The sequence below is a fragment of the Zonotrichia albicollis genome, chromosome 25, assembly GCF_047830755.1.
Source record: "Zonotrichia albicollis isolate bZonAlb1 chromosome 25, bZonAlb1.hap1, whole genome shotgun sequence".
Classification (NCBI taxonomy): Eukaryota; Metazoa; Chordata; class Aves; order Passeriformes; family Passerellidae; genus Zonotrichia; species Zonotrichia albicollis.
Window position 1 is genome coordinate 679,875 of NC_133843.1, and position 13,647 is coordinate 693,521.

General features: G+C 52.3%; 1 protein-coding gene across 5 annotated transcripts in view; it reads right to left on the reverse strand.

Moving 5' to 3' along the window:
* RERE (arginine-glutamic acid dipeptide repeats) overlaps positions 1-13,647 on the reverse strand; it is a 164,126-nt gene that overhangs the window by 65,409 nt on the left and 85,070 nt on the right. For 4 of the 5 annotated variants that reach the window (XM_074558725.1, XM_074558722.1, XM_074558724.1 and 1 more), the window contains exons 6-7: positions 12,823-12,927; positions 2,581-2,629 (exon numbers count right to left, since the gene is read on the reverse strand). In XM_074558725.1, the coding sequence (XP_074414826.1) occupies positions 2,581-2,629; positions 12,823-12,927 (154 nt within the window). Of the gene's footprint in view, positions 1-2,580; positions 2,630-9,082; positions 9,309-12,822; positions 12,928-13,647 lie in introns of those variants that run through there. The other variant, XM_074558727.1, reaches the window with a different exon arrangement.

The following is a 13,647-nucleotide window of genomic DNA, read 5'->3' on the forward strand; positions in this document are numbered from 1 at the left end:
TGGCTGTCATCTGGAGCACCCCAAACCTCCCTGGCTGTCATCTGGAGCACCCCAAACCTCCCTGGCTGTTCCCTGGGCACCCCAAACCTCCCTGGCTGTTCCCTGGGCACCCCAAAGCTCCCTGACTGTCATTTGGAGCACCCCAAACCTCCCTGGCTGTCATTTGGAGCACCCCAAACCTCCCTGGCTGTCATTTGGAGCACCCCAAACCTCCCTGACTGTCATTTAGAGCACCCCAAACCTCCCTGACTGTCATCTGGAGCACCCCAAACCTCCCTGACTGTCATCTGGAGCACCCCAAACCTCCCTGGCTGTTCCCTGGGCACCCCAAACCTCCCTGGCTGTCATTTGGAGCACCCCAAACCTCCCTGGCTGCCCCAGGAGCACCCCAAACTTCCCTGGCTGTCATTTAGAGCACCCCAAACCTCCCTGGCTGTTCCCTGGGCACCCCAAACCTCCCTGGCTGTCATTTAGAGCACCCCAAACCTCCCTGGCTGTCATTTAGAGCACCCCAAACTTCCCTGGCTGCCCCAGGAGCACCCCAAAGCTCCCTGGCTGTCATTTGGAGCACCCCAAACCTCCCTGGCTGTTCCCTGGGCACCCCAAACCTCCTTGGCTGTCCCCTGGGCACCCTAAACCTCCCTGGCTGTCATTTAGAGCACCCCAAACCTCCCTGACTGTTCCCTGGGCACCCCAAACCTCCCTGGCTGCCCCAGGAGCACCCCAAACTTCCCTGGCTGTCATCTGGAGCACCCCAAACCTCCCTGGCTGTCATTTAGAGCACCCCAAACCACCCTGGCTGTTCCCTGGGCACCCCAAACCTCCCTGACTGTCATTTAGAGCACCCCAAACCTCCCTGACTGTCATTTAGAGCACCCCAAAGCTCCCTGGCTGCCCCAGGAGCACCCCAAAGCTCCCTGGCTGTCATTTAGAGCACCCCAAACCTCCCTGGCTGTTCCCTGGGCACCCCAAACCTCCCTGGCTGTTCCCTGGGCACCCCAAACCTCCCTGGCTGTGCCCTGGGCACCCCAAAGCTCCCTGGCTGTCATCTGGAGCACCCCAAAGCTCCCTGGCTGCCCCAGGAGCACCCCAAACCTCCCTGGCTGCCCCAGGAGCACCCCAAACTTCCCTGGCTGCCCCGGGAGCACCCCAAACCTCCCTGGCTGTTCCCTGGGCACCCCAAACCTCCCTGGCTGTCATTTGGAGCACCCCAAACCTCCCTGGCTGTTCCCTGGGTACCCCAAAGCTCCCTGGCTGTCATTTGGAGCACCCCAAAGCTCCCTGGCTGTCTTTTGGAGCACCCCAAACTTCCCTGGCTGTCATTTGGAGCACCCCAAAGCTCCCTGGCTGTCATTTGGAGCACCCCAAACCTCCCTGGCTGTTTCCTGGGCACCCCAAAGCTCCCTGGCTGTCATTTGGAGCACCCCAAACCTCCCTGGCTGTCATTTGGAGCACACCCACAGGAGGGAGGTGAGCTCTCAGAGCCCTGCAATCCCTCAGCACATCAGTCTCCTCTCGTGTCCCTGCTGCTGTGGGGATCAGAGCACTGAGGGTTCCCTCCCCAACCCCTCTGAGCCTGTCCTGGCACAGCTGGGGGACAAGGGGGGCTCCAGAGCCTGCTGGAGCTTGGGCTCTGCATTCTGCATTCTCTGAGGGGCGTCAGTGATGATTTGGCAGAACCAAGGATGAGGGAGGGACAATGGAAGTCTCAAGCAAGAATTAACAGGATTCTAAATCCATGGACCTTCTTCCTGCTTTTTCTTCCCCATCCACAAATGCAGGTGGTAATTACACCTCAGAGCAGGGTGACTAATGCCTGCCAAAATATGAGATGACAATTTGAGATGAAAGTTGTTTTGAAGGTATCATTTACAGTGCTCCTGTTATGACTACTGAAAAGAACACTACAGGTTTAATTGCCAAGGACTTTTTTCCTCTGAAGGCAAAACATCCTCAAGAATGTGACATCAGGTTCCATAAATATTTACTTTCACTAGCTATTAAACAGGATTTTTAAGAGGGTCTGAATGAATATTCATCACTTGGATGCAAAACTCCAGCACTTGGACACTGCAAAGTCAATTCTCAGGAAAAGGAGAGGCCCCAGCTGCCAGGGACAGACCTGGCCCTATGAACCACTGCAAGCTGGATGTTAATACTCTTTAAGAACAGATTATTTCCAATGCTTATGAAGGATTTCTCTCAAATTAGAATTAACATACCAGGAACATCCAGAGTCTTAACCTTATTCTGCTTCCCAGTGTGTGAACTCACTCAGCAGCTCCCTCAATTTCTGTTCTAACAATCCCAATGACTTAAAGCACTCCTTTAACTCCCAGCAGTTACTCACATTCCCTCAGTCTTACTCAGGAATTAACCCAACTACAGAAAACCATGAACATATCAACATCTGACAGAGAAAAATCTCAGTGACTGAGCTGAGGAGGGCTGGAGGACTGAAGTGAGACACCCAAAGATGATCTAAGATCCCTGCCCATGTCTGAGCACAGCAATTTCAAACAACTGCACACACCCAGGGGCCAGAGCATCCCTGGTATTGAGCACAAACCAAGCCCTTACCTGGTGGCTGGGTCCCACTCTGATTTCACCTTGGGTACTGTTCAGCCTCCTAAGGTGCAAAGGAAAAACAGAAATGAGAAAGAATTGCAATCAATGAAATTCAGGGTGATGCTCTCTTTTGTCACTGCATTTCCAGTGCAAACAGAGCAAGAACAGAAATTAAACACCATTGAGAGAACAGGAGGGGATGTGCTCAGGTGTGCTGAGCAACCTGGGCAGGTTACCCTTCCACCTGAGGGACAGTGCCACCCCCAGGAAACAAACCCACTCCAAAAATGAGCCAAAAGCCCCCAGAAAACAACCAGAACACGTCAACATGTCTTCCCCCAATGCAGATTTTTGCAAGACAACCTGACACTGTTTCCTTGTTTTCAGGCTATGCAAGGAAATGACTGAAGTAGGAAATCAATTTTCTATTTACAAAGTCATACATTAAATACCAGGTTACTACAAGGTGTCAGAAGGGGAAGCTCACAACAGCAGCTGCTGCTGCTCTTGGTTCCCTCCCAGAAAACATGTTGGGGCCATGCACATCCCTGCTCTCAGTGTTCCTGGGCAGGGTTTGTGCCCACCCTGAGCCCTGGGCTGGTGTCAGCTCAGGCAGGAGGAACCAAACATCCCCCAGACCCCAATTTCTTCAGCTGCACCACACCCAGTGTGACAAACACACCTTTAAGAACCGAGGCTGGACCATCCTGTAATTGCAAAGTTCAAATCCAAGTTTGGGATGGGACTTGTGCCCCCAGCTCCCTCTGTGGGACCCAGTGGGGCTCTCCAGCCACCCCTCATGAGGGACAGAAATATTTCTGTGTGTCCTTGCACCACCACCAACCCCATTTCCAGGGAGCATCCCCACCTCGAGGGGCTGCCCCCCTGCCCAGGAGCTGAGGGCTGGGCTCAGCTGCTCCATTCTGGATTTCAGCAGGGCACAGAGCCCCAGGCTGCCCAGGGACACAGGATCTGCCCTGTGCTTCCTGCTGCTCCCACAGCCACGGCTTTCAAATGGAGAGGGAAATTCTTGCTATGGAAACTAAAATGCAGCGCAGATTTGGAGCTAAATCATATTGGTGAGGGCAATTACAATGAGAATGGAACGGCACCCTTGTTTATTCCATGGCAAAGGGAAAAAAGGAGCCAACGCTGGATATGAAATGTGACACAAAAGAAACTGCTGTAACAAAGCAGTATCCATAGCAACAACAACTTAATATTTCAGTCCTCCTCAGCTGCAGTGGATTAAATATAATGACAAGATGTTCCCTTTGAAAAGTAACCTGTTGCCATGGCAACGTTGTGTTCTGCAAAGTAAACAGGGGCTGGTCAGAAAGGAGCTGGGAGCCAGAGCTGGAATATCAAAGAGGAGGAGGGGAGCAGGGCAGGCAGCAAGGCTGGTGCCCAGGGCAGGGAGCAGGGCCAGCAGGGCAGGGAGCCCCTTGTCCTGCCCCTCCTGAAGCACCAGGGCAGCCTGGAGGGCACTGAGGGCAGGTCAGGGTGGGCACAGCCTGGGCACAGCTCCCCTCTGCCACCCTGGCAAGGAGAGAGGGAGGAAGCTGGCACAGCAGTTCTGCACAATTCCCAGCACAGAAATGAGCTTCACCCTCAGTTTGCCACCTGCCTGGTGTCCCCATCACTCACCAGTCACCCAAGGCTGGCACAGCAGAGCCTGCACAGTTCCCAACACAGAAATTAGCTTCATTCTCTGCCACCTGCCTTGTCCCCACCACTCACCAGTCACCCAAGGCTGGCACAGCAGTTCTGCACAATTCCCAACACACAAACCAGCTTCATTCTCTGTCACTTGCCTTGTCCCCACCACTGAGCAGCTCCCCGAGGCTGGCACAGCTGGCAGCCCTGTCCACGGACACAGTGCCACCAAGGACAGGGACAAGGCCACCTCGGGTGCCCCAAGCACAGCAGGACAGCTCTGGGGAGCAGCTGGGCTCAGGACTCTGCTCCAGAATGCCCAGAGCTGGGCAGGAGGCAGGGCTGGGAGCTCACAGCATGGCTCTCCCCAGGCTGGGGCCATGGCAAAGGGCCCTGGGGGTTTGGGCACTGCCCTGCCCTGTCCCTGGTGCCAGCCCCAGGCAGGGCCCTGGTGCCAGCCCTGGCAGGGCCCTGGGGGTTTGGGCACTGCCCTGCAATGCCAGGATCACCTCCAAGGTGGGATCTCAGCAATGCTGCTCCTTCCACCTCTCCCTTTCCCCTGCCAGGGCCCAGCAGCAGAGCTGCCTGCAGGAAATGCACATTTCTCACCCTCTGCAGCTGCCTGGCTTTATCTGTGCTGCTGTGGCCACCCTGCCCTCAGTGCCCTGCCCTGGGCTCTCTGCCATCCTCTGGAACCATCCAGGAACAGCCCCAGCCCCAGAGATAACCCCGGGCTGCCATTCAGTTAAAAACAACCCAAACAAAGCCCAAAGCCAAACCAGAACCCCACATCACACACAGGACAGCATTCTGTGCCACCACAGAACCACCCCAGGCATCCCTCCCTGACTCTGCACACTGACCTGATCCCAAATTAAATTACAGGGATGCTTCAACAGAAGAAGGTTTTTAAACCAACCACAAACCTCCTCTCAAACAGCTGAGGAGGTGCCCAAAACCAGCTGAAAAGGTCATTATTTCTATACAGGCAAAGATTAAAAGAGGAAAGGCATATCCTAAGGCCAGGATAGTGAGGGATTTGGGCTGTGTTTTTGTTTTTATTAGGCAATAACAAACTGCAGCAATGAACAATGAATCCCAGGAGATTTGGGGCTCTGTATGAGGCCTGGTACCAACACCAACGCTGCACTGAATAAAGCAGGCCCATGTCAGATACATGAGTTATAAATAATTATAAACTGCAGTCCCACACTGGGCACTGACCAACCAGCCATTGTTAATGACCAGACATTTACATCCACAGAGAGTGAGACACAGCAAAGCAACTCCTAGATACTTGTGATTGCTGCAAAATTAATAGAAATTCCCAAGGAAGTCCCAAGAAAAGGAGTTTTTTTTAAAAAAACAATCCTTTAATTCAAACAGCCCAATACCCAGGATGAAAGACAAGACCCCAGCTCTTCAGAGGCAGCTCTAAAAACATCTGGCAAGGATCATTTTGTTCCATCTTAGAGGGACAAAACAGGGGAGAACAAAATGACTCCACTCCAAGTTCAGCAGATTAAAAACCAGTTTATCAGGGCTGAGAGGGACTGGCACTGCAGCCAAGAGCATCTGTTTATGGTCACTGTTGGGAGGCAGGAAACTGAGCCAAGGGGATCTGGAATTTTAACCCAAAATTATCTTATGTTCAAACACTGCACACTCCAAAATGCAACAGGGACAAACACGTTCAGGCTGCACAACCTTTAACCAAAAACCCCCACAACTGCCTCAAACTTGGGTTAAATAAGAGAAACAAGAGAAACAAGTCCCTGAATTCACCTGTGTCCTAAACCTTCATCTTTAAAGCAAGATTTTTAATTTATTTTTACAGAAATAGTATCCTAATGTCCAGAAAATATCCTTGCCCCTTGTACGCTTAAACTTCATTTCAAACCTGTTGTAACTGTGTGCTGCAATAATTTAAAAAAAAAAAGAAAAAGAAAGCAGAAGCAATTTTGTGTTCTGGGTGAAAACCCAAGCTGTATTTGAGCAGTGAGTGCCTGCTGCCCCAGAGCAGCCACCAGCAGACGTGTCCCAACCCCAGCCTGCAGCAGGAAGCGCTGCTCAGACAGACACACAGGAAAGGCTTTTTCAACACCAACTTGTTCTTTCATCGTGTTTATAGAGGAGGAAGGAAAACAAAGCCCACAGAGAGCCCTCAGTGCTGTCCCCTGCCCAGAGCTGGATGGAGGTGACAGAAATTCGGCCAAAGGAAGGAAATGTTCTCCTCCCACAGGAATTACCTGGAGGGGAACGTTTGCCTGGCAGGTGCCATGGGCACCTCTGGCACCTGCTCACCCCCAGATAAGACAGACACCTTTTGGCATTCTGATCACAGGTTCAAATAAATGAATTACTGGGAACCACTGCGCAATGCAAAGGTTTGTATCTGCTCACATCGATTTAACAGAACCAGGGTGTTGTGTAGCAGCAGCACTGGGGAGTGATGTGTAAATGAGCTCAGCATGGATTGGTGCTGCTGAAGAGTTTGTCCTGTACAGGTCCTGAAATGGCCAGGCAGTGCCTCTGCCCTCCCCATATCCCCAAATATTCACTGTCAGAGCAGCCTGAGCTCCCCAGCAGCAGCACAGGCCCTGTGCCAAAGGCCACTGGGACTCTCCATGAAGCTCCATCAGGTCAGGGCAGTGCTGAACCCCTGGGCTCTGAACCTGCCTGAGAACACAGAGCTGCAGCTCCCTGAGCAGCACACAGGCACAGGCAGAGCCCACAGGTGTCACAGGTGATAAGCATGAGGAATGGGAGGCATGAGAGGAGCTGGGAGGTATCCCTAGTTCCACCATGCACCTGGAAACAAGCTCTAATTAAAACAAATTACATCCTAAAGAATTGGAAGGAAGGGGAAATAGGTAATCTTGCTGATTTATGCCTGGAAAAAAAAACTGAAATGAAGGCAGAACAAAGGGAAGAGACTATTCTTCATGCAAAGGACAATACTGAAGCACTTCCCATGATATACCAGCAATTCCTAGCAGCTGTTTGGAGTGGCACTAACTCACCAGACCACCCAGCAGCAGTGCCTGAGCTGGAGCACCTGCTGGGCCTGCAGCCAGGGCAGAGCTGTGCCTGGGCAGGGAATGGCTGCAGAGCCCGGGGGCAGTGCCCAGGGCAGCTCAGAGCCTCTGCAGCTCCTGCAGCCCAGCCTGGCCCTGCCACCCAGGCCTGGGGCTCTGGGGTGTCCCTGCCTGGGGGAGCAGGGACCTTGGCTTCCTCTTGGCTTCCTGTTGGGTTTTGGTGTCTGGTTTTATTTTTAAACCCAACTCACACAAACCTGAGCGGCTGCTTGCTGATGACCTGGCTGCCCAAGCCCTTCCCTTCTGTCCAGAAGGGAACAATTAAAACCAGTGCTAAGGACACAAGCTGCCACATCCCTGTGTTCCTGCAGAGCACTGCTGGATGCCTGCACACACTCAAGGAGCTCCTTTATTAGGAATAAGAATGTGTCAAGGCTCAGGCCTATGGAGACTCCTCTCTGAACCATGAGGAGACCCCAACCCTAACCCACGAGGAGATCCTGCCAGGCTGAGCTGTCTCATCATTAGCAGGACTTTGCTCAGCCAATGGCCAAAGTGATCCACATCAAAGAGGTGTCCTTGATGTTTTTATGCTCTGCAGGTATAAAAGGAGATGGTCACAGGAATGACACTTGGGGCAGGACACAGACGTGGACGTGGCACTGACATGGGCAGGATTCTGCAGGTTTATCCATCACTCATTCCTCAGCTTCTGACAACAATCACAGACTGGGTTGTGTTGAAACAGATCTTAAAGCCCATCCACTGTCACCCCTGCCATGGCAGGGACACCTCCCAGTGTCCCAGCCTGGCCTTGGGCACTGCCAGGGATCCACAGCTGCTCTGGGCACCAGTGCCAGGCCTGCCCACCCTGCCTGGGAAGAATTTCTTTCTCTCTTCTCATCCCAGTCTGTGTTCTGTTATTCTGAAGCTGCTCCCCTTGTGTCCCTCTGTGCCCAGGTGAGCAGCCCCTGCCAGGTGAGTGACAATGAGTGCAGGCCTAAGGGCCAGCCCCGGCTCCAGGTGTCACTGCGAGCAGCACTCAGTCCTGTCCCCTTCCACCCAAAGCTGCCCAGCTCCAGAACAAGGTCCTGAGCGAGCCCAGCTCTGCAGGACAGGGCAGGACAGGCACAGGGACAGACCCTGGCAACGAGAGCACACACACAGGGGTGACCCAGGCACAGCCCCAGGTCCCCTCACCCCATTTCCACCCAGAGTGACACTGCTGCCTGTCCCATTTCTGTCCATCAGTGACACCACTGCCTGTCCCACAGGGACCACAGCCTGCCCTTCATCCCATCAGCCTCACCCTGTGCCTGCTGAGCCTTGTGGTGCTGCACAGCTGGCCCTGCACAGCTGCAGTCCTGCCCAGGGCAGTGATGCTGCCCTGCACAGCTGGCCCTGCACAGCTGCTGTGCAGCCCAGGGCAGTGATGCTGCCCTGCACAGCTGGCCCTGCACAGCTGCCCTGAGCTGCAGTCCTGCACAGGGCAGTGATGCTGCCCTGCACAGCTGCTGCCATTCAGCTGCACCAGTGCCACCTGCACAGGCAGGACAGGCCAGCACAGCCACAGCAGCCCCTGCTCCCCTCTCTCACCTGCTCAGTGCCCTCCATCAGCAGGTACCACCCATCCTGTGAGCCCCATCCTGCTGCATATCCCCCTCCTGTCACAGCATCCCTGAGCTGCAGGGCGCTGCATGCCCACGGGTGCATGCCCACGGCTGCATGCCCACGGGTGCCCGCTGCCGTGCTGGCAGCGCCGTCGGGAGCCCCGGGCGATGCCCCAGCCCCGCGGCGATGCCCGGGCTGCCGCCGCCTACCTGCAGGGCCCGAGGGGATCGTCCATGGCTGTGCCAGGCGCCCGGGGCCGGGCACGATCGCCGAGGCCGCCGCTCCCGGCCCGAGCTGCGCCTTTTGCCCTCTCGCAGCTCAAAATGGAGGCACATGCGGGCTGCCCGAGCTGCCGAGCCTGCACTGAGCTTGTGCTGTGACCTAAGCCCGCACGCAGAACGCACAAACTTCGCCCTCGGACCGGCGGCACTGAGCATGTGCTGTGACCCTCCCTCCCTCATCCTCCTCCCTCCTTCCTCCTCCTCCTCCCTCCGGAACGGCTCCGGCAGCGAATACGGCGCCGTAAATACAGCGGGGATCCGCAAAAACAGTCGGGGATACTGAATAAATACAGAGGAGATCTGGAAATACAGCGGGGATCTGCTGACAAATACAGCCGGGATCCGCAAAACCAGCCAGGAATCCGCAAATAAATACAGAGGGAATCTGGAAATACAGCCAGGGATCTGCTGATAAATACAGCCCGGGATCCATGAATAAATACAGCAGGGATCTGTAAATAAATACAGTGGGGATCTGTAAATAAATACAGCCCAGGATGCCCTGGTACAGCTGGAGATCCTCTGATAAATACAGCGGGGATCCGTAAATAAACACAGTGGGGATCTGCCAATAAATGCAGAGAGGATCCGGGAACAGAGCCAGGGATCCACTGATAAATTCAGCCAGGATCTGCGAGGCACATAGTATTCTCCCATTCATGGAATATTCTTCTCCCATTTATGGAATATTCTTCTCCCATTTATGGAATATTATTCTCCCATTTATGGAATATTATTCTTTGGCACCCGAGGAGCCCGGCTTGATTCTCCCTGCCTGACCCTCCTGCACCAGCCTGCATCTCTGACCCTATTGATGTGCTCTTAGGTACCCATTTACATGAAGGCAATGTCCTCTCCAGCACACACAGCTTTAATTGGGACACATCCCTCTGTTCTCCAGTTTCTGAGACGCCTCCACCTACCATGAGGCCAAAGAAGGATAAAAAGTTCCCCAAATATTGCATTTTGAAATACAGAGTAAGCAAAGCAGATCAGGCCCCAGAAAAATCCTTCATTTTCTTGTAACAATCCCGTGAGGAATGTTCATTGTAGCAGGGGTGGATACACAATTTCCTGGTGTATCACAAGTTTCAAACGGCACAGAAAGGACAAAATAACCTTTCCTGGAGCTCTGAGTCCTCCAACAACAAAAGGGTCTCATCCTACACATCCTCCCCAGTGCTGGGGATGTTTCTGCACTCTGGGGTTTTTCTATTTATTTTGCAAACACAAATGCACAAAAATAGCTTCTTTGCAAACATAAACACACTAAAATAGACCCCAAACATGCTGAGCTGCATCTGAGAGTGCAGCAGAAGTTTCTGAGCATCCCAGGGTGAGCCCAGAATGTCTCAGGCAGAAATCCCTTGCACACACAGTGCCCAGCTCGGGATTGTTGGGGTCCCACCCCACATTGCCCCAGCAGGGCTCACTGCAGCCTTCAGAGCCTTTATTAGAACAATTTCACACAACCAGGGGTGCTTCTCACCCTCCAGGGAACCAAAACACCTCCTTAGGAAAGCAGAGCAGGGGGAAGATGGAACTGACAAACCCCAAAACCTGCAATGAAATGTACCCAAAACATCCTCAGAGCAAGGGGAGATGGAACTGACAAACCCCCATAGCCTGCAATGAAATGTACCCAAAACATCCTCAGAGCAAGGGAAGGTGGAACTGACAAACCCCCAAAACCTGCAATGAAATGTACCCAAAACATCCTCAGAGCAGGGGGAAGATGGAACTGACAAACCCCCAAAACCTGCAATGAAATGTACCCAAAACATCCTCAGAGCAAGGGGGAGATGGAACTGACAAACCCCAACAGCCGCCCTGAAATGTGCCCCAAACACTTTCACTTCCCTCAGCAGAGGAAATGCAGCAGCAGAAACTCACAGCCAGCCACGAGCACCAAAACACAGCTCAAAAAAAGAAACCTGGCTGCAACCAAATGAAGAAAAAGCGACCTTGCAGAGCTGGCTAATTGGAGTAATTAGCTGATCACTAAGTGCTCTGCTCTGTCCTTTCATTGATCCTTTCAGGCTCAGTCATCCTCTGAGAGCTGGAAGCATTAACAGCTCCTCTACCCAGAAAGTGGGTTTAAAACCACACAGACAGCGCCAAAAATGCCATTTCACGGGGGAAATCATCCCTTAGGCACCAATACCAACACTGCAACCCCAAACTGAAACACAGGGACAAGCACAGGGGTCAGGGAGGGCGCTGACCATCAGAGAGTGGCACCACGAAATCCTCATCCACAAAAACCTCACCAGGAAAATCCCACCAATGAAAACCTCACCAGGAGAACCTTATCAATTAAAACCTCATCCATGAAAACCCCATCCATAAAAACCTCCCCATGAAAACCTCACCTATGCAAACCTCCCCAAGCCTTGCCTCGCGGACCACTCAGAAGACGACACCAGTGGTGTTCCAGAAGCATTTTAGGTGTTTGAATTTGGGATATCCCCAGGGCTCAGCACCACCCCAGGGAATGGGAAACGCCTGAGGGAGGGAGTTTCAGCAGCCCAGCCCACCCAGACAGCCTGGGACACCTCAGAGTGAGGCGAGGGAGCCTCATTAATAACCAATTCCTCATTAATAACCTCATTAATAACCAAACACTCAGGGAGCTCCTCCCAACTGCAGGCACTCAGTGGCTGGCAATGCCGTGGAGCACAAAGATCCAGATCTGCTTTAGGAACAGTAAATCCACCACAGAACAATTCAAATATTTATTATTTACATGCTTATCTAACCCCAGTTCAAATGAGACTTTTCTCCAGGATATCTCTGGAAATCAAGGAGCACAGCTGATTGTGTTCAAAGCACAACTCCCTTCAGTGGGCACAGACCTGAGCCCAATTCTTCATCTCTCACTCATGGAAATACCCCCTGAACAGCAAACTGCTCAAGGCTGGCACCTGTGGGGCGTTTTCTGTGCTAGAGAATCCCATAAATGCAGAAAATAACCAAGCCACAGCCTGGACTGAGCTTTCCCCCAGAGCTGCCCAAGCTGGCTGAACAAACCAGAGCATGGACACACCTTCCTCAAGCACGAACTGATCCCAAAAAATCCTTTCTGTGCCTCTCTTTGCTCTGGGCAGCAAGGCCTAAACCAGGAATTCCTGACAGGGACCACCCTGGACAATTATTTACACATGAAAGCAGGAATTTCCACACTTAAAAACTTCCCATTTGATTTCTTGGAAGTGTCTAAATTAGAATATGCAAACTAGAATATGCAAACGATTTTTAGAGGTATTTTCAAGGGTGTACATTCAGCCAACAAGACAGCCAAGAATTCCTGCTGAAGTCTGCAAGTTTTACAAAACTTCCATATTTCCAAGAAGCTGTTGGGAAGCAGCACATTATTTACCCAGAGGTGCACCTGGATATCAGGACTCACTGCACAATTTTATTTTCTGCTCTTATAAGATTATTATCTTATTTTCCTCCTGTATAAACACACAGCCAGAAATCTGCAGCTTGTCCCTTGCATCCCTTGCAGCCCAGCCTCCTGCCAGCTGGGTTTGAACCTTTCTTCCCCTGAGTGATTTTCATAGAATTAAGATTGGAAAAGACCTCCAGGATCATCGGGCCCAACCTTTGAGTGAACACCAGCTCAGGTCAGTGTGAAGTGGAGTTTAAAAGCCATTTTCACTTACCTTGTCTCTGGATTGTAGCCCAGGATGTAGAAAAATGAATCCACTCGTGCCTTGAACTCTCTAGCAGCAAATATGTCAGAGAAATGGGAGATGTTGCACTTCCCTCTGCAAGGAAGAAAGAGGAGAAAATGGCATTAGAATTCTAGCTTGAGTAACAGCTGCTTTAATGAAGTGCAATCTGGGGAGAAGCCACAGGCATCCCTGCTCTCATAAATGTCCAAAACACCATAAATACAGAAATCCTGTAACAGAAGTGTGGGCTCTTCCCACGGGGCAAAGGGAGGGAGATGCAGTCACGGGGGCTCAGATGCTGCTCTGCAAACTCTCATTGATTCTCCTCCAGCCAGCACAGCCCAACCAACAACAGCTTGGATGCAATGCTGACAGTCTCCAACGTGCAAGGCTGTTACACTTACAGTCACAGCCTCCCAAATTCCCCAATCCAAGGTCTGAGAGAGGCCCCACACACCCTGAGTGCCAGCCCTGCTCTCACACTCATTTCCTCCCTGCAGGCTGGCACTGCTTCCCAAGTTTAGTCACTTAGACAGACAGAAAATGAGCAGGGGGGTTTCTTTTGATATTTCACATTTTAGAAGTATTCTAGGGAAAGAGGTTTGGCTTCCTTTCAATAATTCACCTGGCAGCTAATAAGCACTTTGCAGCTAAGCTGCATTGTCTCTGTGGATGGCAGCAGCACCTCCTGCTCCCAGCACTCCAGACCAGGAGTTCTGCATTCCCCAGAGAGGCAAAAAGCACATCATGTTTATGACACCCTTCCACAGAGATCTACAACTACCCTCTAGTTGAATTTTCCCACTGGTTAGA